General features: G+C 42.3%; 1 protein-coding gene across 16 annotated transcripts in view; it reads left to right on the forward strand.

Annotated features, from left to right (window-relative positions):
- Positions 1 to 11,606, forward strand: part of LOC145515098 (uncharacterized) — a 28,854-nt gene extending 17,248 nt beyond the window's left edge. For 3 of the 16 annotated variants that reach the window (XM_081514657.1, XM_081514654.1, XM_081514658.1), the window contains exons 2-5: positions 93 to 200; positions 921 to 1,008; positions 2,638 to 2,764; positions 9,253 to 11,606. In XM_081514657.1, coding sequence (XP_081370783.1) covers positions 994 to 1,008; positions 2,638 to 2,764; positions 9,253 to 11,291 — 2,181 coding nt within the window. In that variant the 5' untranslated portion in view covers positions 93 to 200; positions 921 to 993 and the 3' untranslated portion in view covers positions 11,292 to 11,606. Of the gene's footprint in view, positions 1 to 30; positions 201 to 714; positions 836 to 920; positions 1,009 to 2,637; positions 2,765 to 9,252 lie in introns of all 16 variants that reach the window. The other 13 variants (XM_081514660.1, XM_081514656.1, XM_081514655.1 and 10 more) reach the window with 7 other exon arrangements.
- The last annotated feature ends 242 nt before the right edge of the window (positions 11,607 to 11,848 follow it).

Raw genomic sequence — 11,848 nt, forward strand, 5'->3', positions numbered from 1 at the left:
TCTTCCCTTTTATGCGATCTGTTTAAATAGTGAGGTACTAAGTGGATGTTCCCCTCAAGTCCCTCTTCTCTTGTTCTCTGCCGGTGATGCAGAACGGGCTGATTGACCTGAAACCTTCCAGCGGAGCGCCTCTGTTCATGATGAGCACATTCTCGCAGAGCTTATTTCCAAGCTAACCCTTGCAGTATTTTCTAAGGAGGGTAAGCTTCTGGATCTCCATCCTGGACACCCAGAGTCCTTGGATTTGCAGCTTCTGTGCGTTCCTTTTGCAATGCCAGTGCCCAGAGGTCTCTGTGCTTTTGAACCCTGTTTGCTCATGCCTGCATGGAGGAGAGGAGGAAAACTGGAGAAAATGGAGGGGAGCCTGTCGGGGTCTGCGGGAGAGTTGTGGGAGCAAGTGTGGACCTCTGGATGAGCCCAGTGAATTGTGTGTGTGTGTATCCCAGGCATAGTTGTGGGATCACAGGATGTACGGAACTGTTGGCAAAGGATGTTGCTGTTCTGGCTGGAGCATCTGCAAGTGGGTTTATGGATGGTGTGGGCTGCATGAAATGGTGTGGGTACCACAGCATCTTAGTTCAGGTTTCCTGGGACACACAGATGCTGAGGCTGAGATGTGCATGCGTGGGTTTAATTGAGTAACATGATTTCACCTGTGGAAGAATGAAGGCAGTGGATTTGACAGAGGGAAATGTGTTCCTGTGATGTTGTTAGAACAGGTCCTGGGCTGAGCCTGTGGGAGCGCTGTGTGCAGGAAGATGGGTGCCTTCATCCTGGCGGGTGCCTGCACGCATCTCTTGGGACAGTGGGCGCAGAGGACTGTCTGTCCCACGTGGTGAGGGCTTCCCTGTGTGTGTGGTTGTGGGGCAGGAAAGGGGATGCGGATTCTAAGCCTTAAACAGCCTGTTTTCAACTTTCAGGATTGACCTCGAAAGACTCACCTCTGAGGAGCAAACCCAGAGGAGGCGGAAGAGGAAAGAAAAGAGGTCAAGAATGGCTCTTTCTCAGGTAAAGTCATATTCTCAGTTGATTGTTGTGTCAGTCCTTCCAAAATGCCCTGCTTCAGAATGACCACAGTCTTCTCTGATGGTTGGAGAAGGAAATGGCACCCCACTGCTGTACTCTTGCCTGGAAAATCCCATGGACGGAGGAGCCTGGTAGGCTGCAGTCCGTGAGGTCGCAAAGAGTCGGACACGACTGAGCGACTTCACTTTCTTTCTTTCTTTCTCTCTTTCTTTCTGATAGTTGGGTATGTTCTTGCTCAATACAAGTTTTTTTTTTTTAATTTTTAATTCAAGAACTTTTCAACTCTACTATTTTAATGTATGCCACTAATGGTGGTTTAGTCGCTAAGTTGTGTCTGACTCTTGGACTCTTGCAGTCCCATTGACTGTAGCCTGCCAGACTCCTCTGTCTATGAGATTCTCTAGGCAAGACTACTGGAGTGAGTTGCCATTTCCTTCTCCAGGGGATCTTCTCAACACAGGGAATGAACCTGGGACTCCTGCATTGCAGGCAGATTCTTTACCAACTGAGCTATGAGGGAAGCCCCTGTATACCACTAATATCCTTTCTAATTTTGAATCAGTGTTTTATTAGTGGAATAAACAAACTCTGGCTTTTGTTAATAGTTACTTATCTGGATTTAAATGGATAAAATTATATTTGCATTTTGAGTTATGTGTATTTTACAGAGATTAAAGTAGTACATATTTGTTCATGCTTATACTGGTTCTTTGCTAACCTACTATAGAATAATGCTGACAAACTAAATTATGTACGATTAGAACATTTTCCTTGTCCCAGAGATGCTGAACTACATTAAGTAAAAATGATAATTTAAAAACTTACCCCAAATAAGTTGAAACAGCTACTCTCATTTTAGTGAATTGGATGTTTACATGTGTATGTACATGCATGGAAGTGCAAGTTCATGGCTTTTATAAGAGACATCATCATTTTATAGTAAGTTTTATATATTTTAGCAATTGAGATTATATCTTAGTTTTTTTACACTGTTGCATTAATAATTTAAATAGGAGTAAAAATGGAAACATTATGTATAGATGTGTACACACATTATGCATTTGCACATGTATACCTTGTACTCATTTCAACTTTCTCAGGGAATCCTCTATGTTAATACATGTGATAAATGTCAATACGTGTAAAGTATTAAGAGTAACGCTTAGCAGATGGGAAGTATTCAAACACTTTTCGTCATTTCTCTTGTTATCCTCATCTCGATTTTAAGACCCCAATCTTTTTGTAAAGCTACTGTGGACTTTTTCGTCTCTGAAGACACCACTCACTAGCTCATCTGCATATTGGATCCCACTCAGTGTGTATAACGGAATATATGACTGTTCTGTGTAGCCAACCTGTGTTGCATTTTTGCTTGTATGTTTCATGTATCATCCACAGAAATCAGTCATCCACACTGATTTGAAGGATATCATATTCTCTTACGGAAGCAAAGAAATTAAAATTCAAGGCACATAGGTTGCTCAAAATGCGTTTCCTGGAATCTGTCAAAACACATTCTCCAACCCAATTGATCCTCTCTCTTCTTCTCATTTTGTGTGAAGATAAGAACTCTCCTCGTAGTCCTTCAGTGAGATACATTTTTCATTTCAGGGACATTTGACCTTCAAGGATGTGGCCATCGAATTCACTCCTGAGGAGTGGGAATGCCTTGACCCTGCTCAGAGGGCCTTTTACAGGGATGTGATGGTGGAGACCTACCGGAACCTGCTCTCTGTGGGTGAGGATCACTTTCCTCTAGAAGTTGGGATCTGCCCTGGGGTATCCCTACGTTTTCCCTCTCTGCCTCTTAGGAGCCCCTGTTTTGCTTGACTGAGCTCAAAGCCTTGTTGACTCAGACATGCAAAGCTTCATGATTGACATCAGTTTAAACTAACCTTTTCTTCAGAAATCTTCACATTTCATGATACACTAGGAGTTGTTCCAGAGCTTAAGTATTTACAAAGTCCAACAGCAAACTTGTAAAATACTGAATTCCTTGTTTTCTCCCCCTCTGCTTTTGATTCAGTAGTTCTAGGAAGAGAGCTGTAGACCTGCATATTACGCTGTTCCCTCTGCATTCAGAAGGAGGCAGTGGATGCGCTTGTGAAGTATTTTCCCAGAACCACCCTCCCCCCTGCCCTTGTAATGTCCTCACTCCTCAGCTGAGCGAGGAGCTGGGAGTTCTGTTCTTTTCTTCTAAATTATTTATCTACTTTCGGCTGCACTAGGCCTTCACTGCTTTACCCGGGCTTTTCTCTGGTTGCCGCGAGCAGGGGCTACTCCTCGTTGTGCTGTGCAGGTTTCTCATTGAAGTGGCTTCTCTCTCTCTCTCTCTTTTTCCCCCTTAAGGGGAAGTTTATTTCCCGGTCAGAAAAGCAGCAACAGGGACAGGACCCTGTGCATTCTAGGCGCGGGGTTGACCGACCAAGTCGGGTTGGGTGGGGTGCGCGCAGAGGGGACGGCTCCAGCTGTGCAAGCTTGGTCCCACGGTTGTCCTGGCTGGTCCAGGGAGGGCCCGCTGGGGATGGTGGCACCAAGCCTGGGGGCAGAAGCGGCAGGCCAGCGGGCCCAGAGGACGGCATATACGGAGGCAATAAATACTGACAGGCCATGCACACGACTCCAGGCCGGCAGGCCAGGGGGACAGGTAAGGCTCGGCCATTGGCTTTGTCTGCTGAGAGCTCTCTCTCGGGGGCCGTGGGCTCAAGGCACTGCCCACTGCGGCAGAGAAGGCAGAGGCGTGAGGACACCCAGCCTCCCAGGTGGGAAGGAGGCCGCTTTGAGTCTTGGCAGTTTGGCTTTGCCAAGCTCCCGGCGCCATCCCCACGGGCCTGGCCAGGCCTGGGCAGACTGGGGACCAGCACATCCTCAGAAAGAAATGGCTTCTCTCATTGCAAAGCACGGGCTCTAGGGCATGTGGGCTTCAGTAGTGGCGGCTCATGGGCTCTAGATTTCTGGTTTGATAGTTGTGGCGCATGGGCTCAGTTGTTCCAAGGAATGTAGGATCTTCCTGGACCAGGGATTGAACCTGTGTCCCCTGCGTCTGCAGGCAGATTCTTATACACTGCACCACCCAGGGAAGGCTGTCCTTTTCTTTTTATAAGTACGAGTTTCTGTTTCTGAAAATTATCTCCATCTTAGAGCAAGGGAAAGAACTCTGAATTCTGGAGAATGAAGTGAAGATAGAAAAAAAAAATTTAAACAAATGGGAATGTATCAAAGGTGCCAACACAGGTCAGAGCTCAGAAGGGCAGTGAGGAAACTGCACCATTAATAGTGTTTGGGAAACTCCCCAAGTGGGAGATTTCTATGGGAAAACAGAAGTTTATTTCTTGTGAATTTTCAGAGAAAATTTTTCTCCTCCCGGACTTATTGTTCTGCCCTGCAATATGTAACATTTATCTTTTCACACTCCAGTGGTGCTACAACAACTCCCACACAGACAAAGGCAAAGTGTTCATCACCATCTACTCTCCATCATCTGGCTCCTGAGAATTCTTTGCTTCCTTGACTTTGAGGAGAACAGGATGGTCTTTTTCCGTCGGTCTCCCTTTCTTGATTCCATCAGACGCATTGGCAGGCGGGTTCTTATACCACTAGTGCCACCTTGGAAGCCCAGGATTGCTCATAGTATTCTCTTATAATCATTTTGATTTCTGTAGAATCAGTTGTGATCAGTTGTAATGTTCCCGCTTTCATTTCCGACTTTAGCTATTTGAGTCTTCTGATTTTTTTCTTAATCTTGCTGAGTGTGAATTTTGTCTTTCTTTTCAAAGAACCGACTTTGAGTTTTGTGGTTGTAGTTTTTTTATTCTCTAATCCCTTTAATCTTTTTCTTCCTTCCTTCTCTAGCTTTGGCTCTATTTTGTTCTTCTGAGATCCTTTTTCCCAATATTTTCTTCCTTTCTCTCTCTCTTTTTTTTTTTTAATTCTCATTCACATGGTCAACCAGGATCTCTTTTGTGCACTCCTCTGTATTTTCTTTTTTCCCAGATTTTTTTTTTTTTTTTAAATAAATTTATTTATTTTAGTTGGGGGCTAATTACTTTACAATATTGTAATAGTTTTTGCCATACATTGACATGAATCAGCCATGGGTTTACATGTGTTCCCCTTCCTGGACCCCCCCTCCCACCTCCCTCCCCATCCCGTCCCTCTGGGTCATCCCATTGCCCCGGCCCTGAGCCTTTGTCTCATGCATCGAACATGGAATGGTGTTCTGTTTCACATATGATAATATACATGTTTCAATGCTATTCTCCCAGAACGTCCCACCCTCACCTTCTCCCTCAGAGTCCATAAAATTGTTCTATGCCTCTGTGTCTCTTATTCTGTCTCGCATATAGGGTTATCGTTACCATCTTTCAAATTCCATATATATGCATTAGTATACTGTATTGGTGTTTTTCTTTCTGGCTTACTTCACTCTGTATAATGGGCTCCAGTTTCATCCATCTCAGTAGAACCGATTCAAATGTATTTTTTTAATGGCTGAGTAATATTCCATTGTGTATATGTACCACAGCTTCCTTATCCATTCGTCTGCTGATGGACATCTAGGTTGCTTCCATGTCCTGGCTATTGTAAACAGTGCTGCGATGAACATTGGGGTACACGCGTCTCTTTCAATTCTGGTTTCTTCGGTGTGTATGCCCAGCAGTGGGATTGCTGGATCATATGGCAGTTCTATTCCCAGTTTTTTAAGGAATCTCCACACTGTTCTCCATAGTGGCTGTACTAGTTTGCATTCCCACCAACAGTGTAAGAGGGTTCCCTTTTCTCCACACCCTCTCCAGCATTTATTGCTTGTAGACTTTTGGATAGCAGCCATTCTGACTGGTGTGAAATGATACCTCATTGTGGTTTTGATTTGCATTTCTCTAATAATGAGTGATGTTGAGCATCTTTTCATGTGTTTGTTAGCCATCTGTATGTCTTCTTTGGAGAAATGTCTGTTTAGTTCTTTGGCCCATTTTTTGATTGGGTCGTTTATTTTTCTGGAATTCAGCTGCAGAAGTTGCTTGTATATTTTTGAGATTAATTGTTTGTCTGTTGCTTCGTTTGCTATTATTTCCCAGATTTATTGACATATAATCCACATAACATATGTGTTATGTGGACACAGACCATAGCATGAGTTCTGATAGCTCAGTTGGTTAAGAATCCACCGCAATGCAGGAGACCCCAGTTCGATTCCTGGGTTGGAAAGATCCGCTGGAGAACAGATAGGCTACCCACTCCAGTATTCTTGGGCTTCCCTGTGGCTCAGCTGGTAAACAGTCCGCTTGTAATGGGGGAGACCTGGGTTCAATCCCTGGGTTGGGAAGATCCCCTGGAGAAGGGAAAGGCTACCCACTCCAGTATTCTGGCCTGGAGAATTCCATGGACTGTATAGTCCATGGGGTCGCAAAGAGTCGGACACAACTGAGCGACTTTCACTGCACTTCAATCCACATAACATGGTATAAATGTAAAGTGTACAGAGTGATGATGTGATATACATATATTACTAAATAATTACCAGAGCACACTTAACACATCCATCAGTTCACATAATTACAGTTTGTGTGTGTGTGTGTGTGTGTGTGTGTGTGGTGAGAACACTTAACATCTACTGTCTAATCAAGTTTGAATATATAAGACAGTATTGTAAACAGTAGTCACCATGCTGTATATTAGATCTCCTGAGCGTATTCACCTTGTAACTGAAACGGTCGATCCCCTGCCCCTGCCACTGCTCTTATACTCTGTTTTTCTAATCATTTGGCTTTTGTTTTTAAGATTCCATATATATGTGAGATAAGTGAGGTCATAACTGTATTTGTATTTCTCTCCTGACTTATTTCACTTAGCATAATGCCCTGAAGGTCTGTATTGGTACAGATAGCACGATTTACTTTTTTTTTTTTTTTTTTTGCTGAATAACATTCCATTGTATGTGTAACATTTTAAAATTTATTTACACACTGGTGGACACTTAGCTTTTTTTTCATGTCTTGGCTATTGTAGATAATGCTGCAACAACAGAACAGTGCAAATATCTCTCTGAGAGAGTGCTTTCATTTCCTTTCAGTGACTACCCAGAAGTGAGACTGCTGTATCTTACGGTAGTCCTTCTTTTGTGAATATTTTGAGGAATTCTGCATACTCTTTTTCCATGGTGGCTGTACCAATTTACATTTCCACCAGCATTGCACTGGGTTGCCTTTTCTCCATATCTTCACCTCCACTTTCTCTCTCTTGACTTTTTCATGATGGCCGTTCTACTAGGTGTGAGGTGGTATGTCACTGTGGTTTTGCTCTGCATTTCCTCCTGAGGGCAGCTCCGGGTATTGGGAGGCTTTGAGTTCAGTCTCAGAGCCTTCCAGTTCTTTTCTTCCAAGGTCAGTATTCTGATCACCTTTGTGCAATTCTCTGGAAGCCCAGGTGGCACAGTGATAAAAAAAAAATCCACCTGCCAAAGCAGGAGACATGTGGGTTCAATCCCTGGGTTGGGAAGATCCCCTGGAAAAGGAAAATGGTAACCCACTCCATTATTTTTTTTCCGGGAAGTCCCATGGACAGAGCAGACTGGCGGGCTACAGTCTGTGGGGGTCACAGAGAGTGACCAGTGGACATGACTGAGCACACAGGCACACATGTTCATCCACTGAGTAGCTTTCTCCTCACAGAACCTAAATCAGTACGTGCAGGGCTGGTGACTCAAAAGGCAATTCCAGGAGGGAGAGCCAAGCCTCACTGTTAGAGCTCTTATTATCTCCCATGAATTATTTCTTTCTCAGCTCCTGGTATTCATTGTAGTGTTTTATAGTGTGTACTGCCTGAATAGCCAGTTGTGCTCAAGAACGTGTTTTCTGATTCTGTAGGTACAGGTTCAGATCGTCTCTCTCTCACTTGCTGTGTACATTGGTGTCAGGTACATAAATCCTGTGAGTCTGCTGTCCTTATTTTTAACCTAGTGGTTGTAGGGTGCTTGGGCTTCAGCAGTTGCAGCTTCTGGGCTCCAGAGCTAGGGCTCAGTATTTGTGCATGGGCTTAGTTGCTCCAGGGCGTGGAGGGTCTTCCCAGGGATCAAACTGGTGTCCCTTGTATTGCAGGTGGATTCTTAACCACTGGACCACCAGGGAAGCTCCTGTGTATGTTCTCAACAGTGTTGTCTCTGACCTTTGTTAATAAATTCTCAAAGCACATACCATGTATCACATACGACTTGGGGCCAGCGAACAGGATAACTAAAGGGCAGTGCATAGACAAGGGATTTCTCTATTAGTTGACTGTGGTATAGCTGCAGTCATGAAATCATAACTGTGACTTCTGACTTCTTTTTCCAGTTCTTTTTGATAATGTTATGTATTTTCCTGACATGATAGTTCGTAAGTCAGTGATTTCCTCATAAGTCCCAGCTCTCATGCTGTGTGAGCCTTCCAGAATATAAGTCCTTTCTTTGTTTTTAGGTGGGAATGTCTAGAGTTCCACAGAGTAACAATTTTCTATAGTATGGTGACTTATTATCTATGCTGACTTTATCGTGGTTTACTAGAATACTTTCCAGTTTATATTGTGGTTTACAGATGGTCTTTCAGCATGCATCATGCAGTACATCTGACACATACACCCCCTTAATGTTGTCAGATGCTTACTCTCAGTGGCTACATGTGGATATATAATGTGTATCAAGATAAATATTTTGTTTTCTTATAAATTGTTTTATTTTCTTAGTTCTACAATGGTTTTGCAATTCTAAACTACAAGTTATTTAGATTATTTATTAGATAAGCTTGTTTTGGATTATTTAGCATTACAATACATTGACTGTTCTTTAGTACTTATTTATGTATGGTAATTATGCGTAAAATATGTATAATAGTTTTTTCTCCTCAGTTATGAGACAGCAATATGTTTACTGCCAAAAGGTATGTGATCTTTGAGGTCATAGTGCAAAATACCCTTTCTTTGAGAGCTAACGTAAGTTTGCACAATGGGAGTGATTTTGTCATTGAGTGACTAGGCTACCCTAAAATTAACTTGAATTACATGTAGTTATTCTTTCTTTAATAAAAGATCCTATTTCTTTAGTTGTGTCTGAAAACTTGAAAGTCATGGTTGGGAAGTTTTATAACTGTCCAGGATTGGTAATGCCTTTGGTGTAATATCACATTTTCAACATAAAACATTTATTTACCATCTGTAATTAATAGGATACCTATGGTTCTTTATATCTTGTAGCTGTCCCTCGTATACATGTGATCAAGAAATTAAAACCAAAAGCAAACAGTGATACAGGAGTATCCCAGAGAGTGATGTTGGGAAGATACGAAAGTCATGAAATCAGAGATTTGTACTTCACGGAAATCCAGGAAAACATGCATGTCTGTGAGTGTCACTGGACAGATGATGAAGGAAATGACAAAGGAATGCCTGTAAACAATAATGAAAACCTCACTGATGGAAAAAATCAACATGGTAGAAAGGATCCAGGAAACAAACCTACTGAAAATAAGCTTGCATTAAGCTTTCAGGATGAATGGTGTATATTTAAAAGTGAAGAGAAAATTAATGAATTTAATCAAGCTGACAAGAGTAGCAACAGTAGCACCTCATTTTTACCATTTCAGACAATTTCTCCAGTTGTCCAAACCAACATTTTTAATCCATATGGGAATGATTTTATTCATCCTTCAGTACTGACACAAGACCAGAAAGCATACAAGGAAAAACCTTATAAATGTAATGAGTGTGACAAAACCTTTCCTTACAGCTCAAACCTCAGCAGACATCAGTTAATCCATACAGGAGAGAAACCTTATAATTGTGATGTATGTGGTAAGGTATTTAGTCGGAATTCACACCTCGCGTGTCATCAGAGAATTCATACAGGAGAGAAACCTTACAAATGTAAAGAGTGTGGCAAAACCTTTAATCAGTGCTCAAACCTCACTAGACATCAGATGATCCATACAAGAAAGAAAGCCTATGAATGTGATGTCTGTGGCAAGGTCTTCAGTCGAGAGTCAGTCCTTGTAAGTCATCAGACAGTGCACTTTGGAGAGAAATCTTACAAATGTAATGAATGTGGCAAAGCCTTTGGGAAGCGCTCCAGCCTTACTCAGCATAAGAGAATCCATACAGGAGAGAAGCCTTACAGATGTAATGAGTGTGGGAAGGCCTTTAGGAAGCATTCAAATCTTACTCAACATAAGGTAGTCCATACTGGAGAGAAACCTTATAGATGTAATGAGTGTGGCAAAGCATTTAGTGTGCACTCAGCCCTAAGGAACCATCAGATAATCCATACAGGAGAGAAACCATACAAATGTGATGTTTGTGGCAAGGTCTTCAGTCGAAATTCAATCCTTGCAAGTCATCAGAGGCTGCATACTGGGGAGAAACCTTATAAGTGTAAAGAATGTGGTAAGTCATTTATTCAGCGTTCACTCCTTTGGATTCATGAGAAAATCCATACTGGTGAGAAACCTTACCAATGTAATGAATGTGGCAAAGCCTTTCCCGTGCGGTCAATCCTTACTCAGCATATGAGAATCCATACTGGGGAGAAACCTTATATGTGTACTGAGTGTGGCAAAGCCTTTACGAAACATTCAAATCTTACTCAGCATAAGACCATCCACACTGGAGAGAAACCTTACAAATGTGATGAGTGTGGCAAAGCTTTTACCCAAGTTTCAAGTCTTAGTAGGCATCAGAGAAGGCACACTGGAAAGAAACTGGGTAAGTGCAATGTGTGTGTTAAGCCTTTGATCCAACATTCGCAGCTTTGGGATCTTGAGAGAACTCATACTGGAGAGAAACCTTACAAATATGATGTGTGCTGTAAGGCATTGGTCCCACATTCACAACTTTGCAGTCATGAGAAAACTCTCACTGGAGAACTCAAATGCAGTTTATGTGGCAAGGCTTTTATCCAGCATTCAAGCCTCGTGGCACATCAAAGAATTCATACAGGAGAAAGACCTTATAAATGTAATAAATGTGATAAGGCTTTTACCCAAAATTCACAACTTTGGCGTCACAAGAGAACTCATATCGGAGAAAAGTCTTATCAATGTAACGAGTGTGGTAAAGCCTTTATAGATGGTTCACATCTCAATCGACATAAGATCATTCATACTGGCGAGAAACCTTACAAATGTCATGAGTGTGGCAGAGCTTTTACTCAGTTTACAAACCTGGTTAGGCATCAGAAAATACATACTGAAAAGCAACATAAACCTAATCGACGTGGTAATGCTTTTATTAAAAGCTGAAGCTTTGGGCATCATTGAAGAATTCATAATAGAAATCTTACAAATACAATGATTGAGATAAAGTGTATGTAGGTAGTCAGACCTTAAAGTCAGAGACTCTCTCAAGGAGAGAAATCATTTAAAACATATGTATGTGGCAAAGCCTGTAACTGTGCCTAACATTCATTTGGTGGCAGAATGTACATCTTTGAGAGAAACCACGTGAATAAGATTTTGGCAAAGGTTACCAAAAGTTTAAGCCTTCTGGAATGTAACAAAATTCTTACTAAAGAGAAACCTTATAAATAAAACGCCTATGATCAACTTTGTCAAAAATGTATACCTTTGTGGTTGTGCTCAGTCTCTCAGTTGTGTCCAACTGTTTGCAGCCCCGTGGACTGCAGGCCGCCAGGCTCTTTTGGATTCCCCAGGCAAGAATACTGGAGTGGGTTGCCATACCCTCCTCTAGGGGATCTTCCCAACCCAGGGATTGAATCCAGGTCTGCCTCATTGCAGGCCAATTTTTTTACCGTCCTAGCCACCAGGGAAGCCTTTTAAAGATGGTAGAGTGCATAAAA

This window comes from Giraffa tippelskirchi, chromosome 7 (assembly GCF_054371585.1).
Source record: "Giraffa tippelskirchi isolate mGirTip1 chromosome 7, T2T-mGirTip1v1.2.pri, whole genome shotgun sequence".
Taxonomy (NCBI): Eukaryota; Metazoa; Chordata; class Mammalia; order Artiodactyla; family Giraffidae; genus Giraffa; species Giraffa tippelskirchi.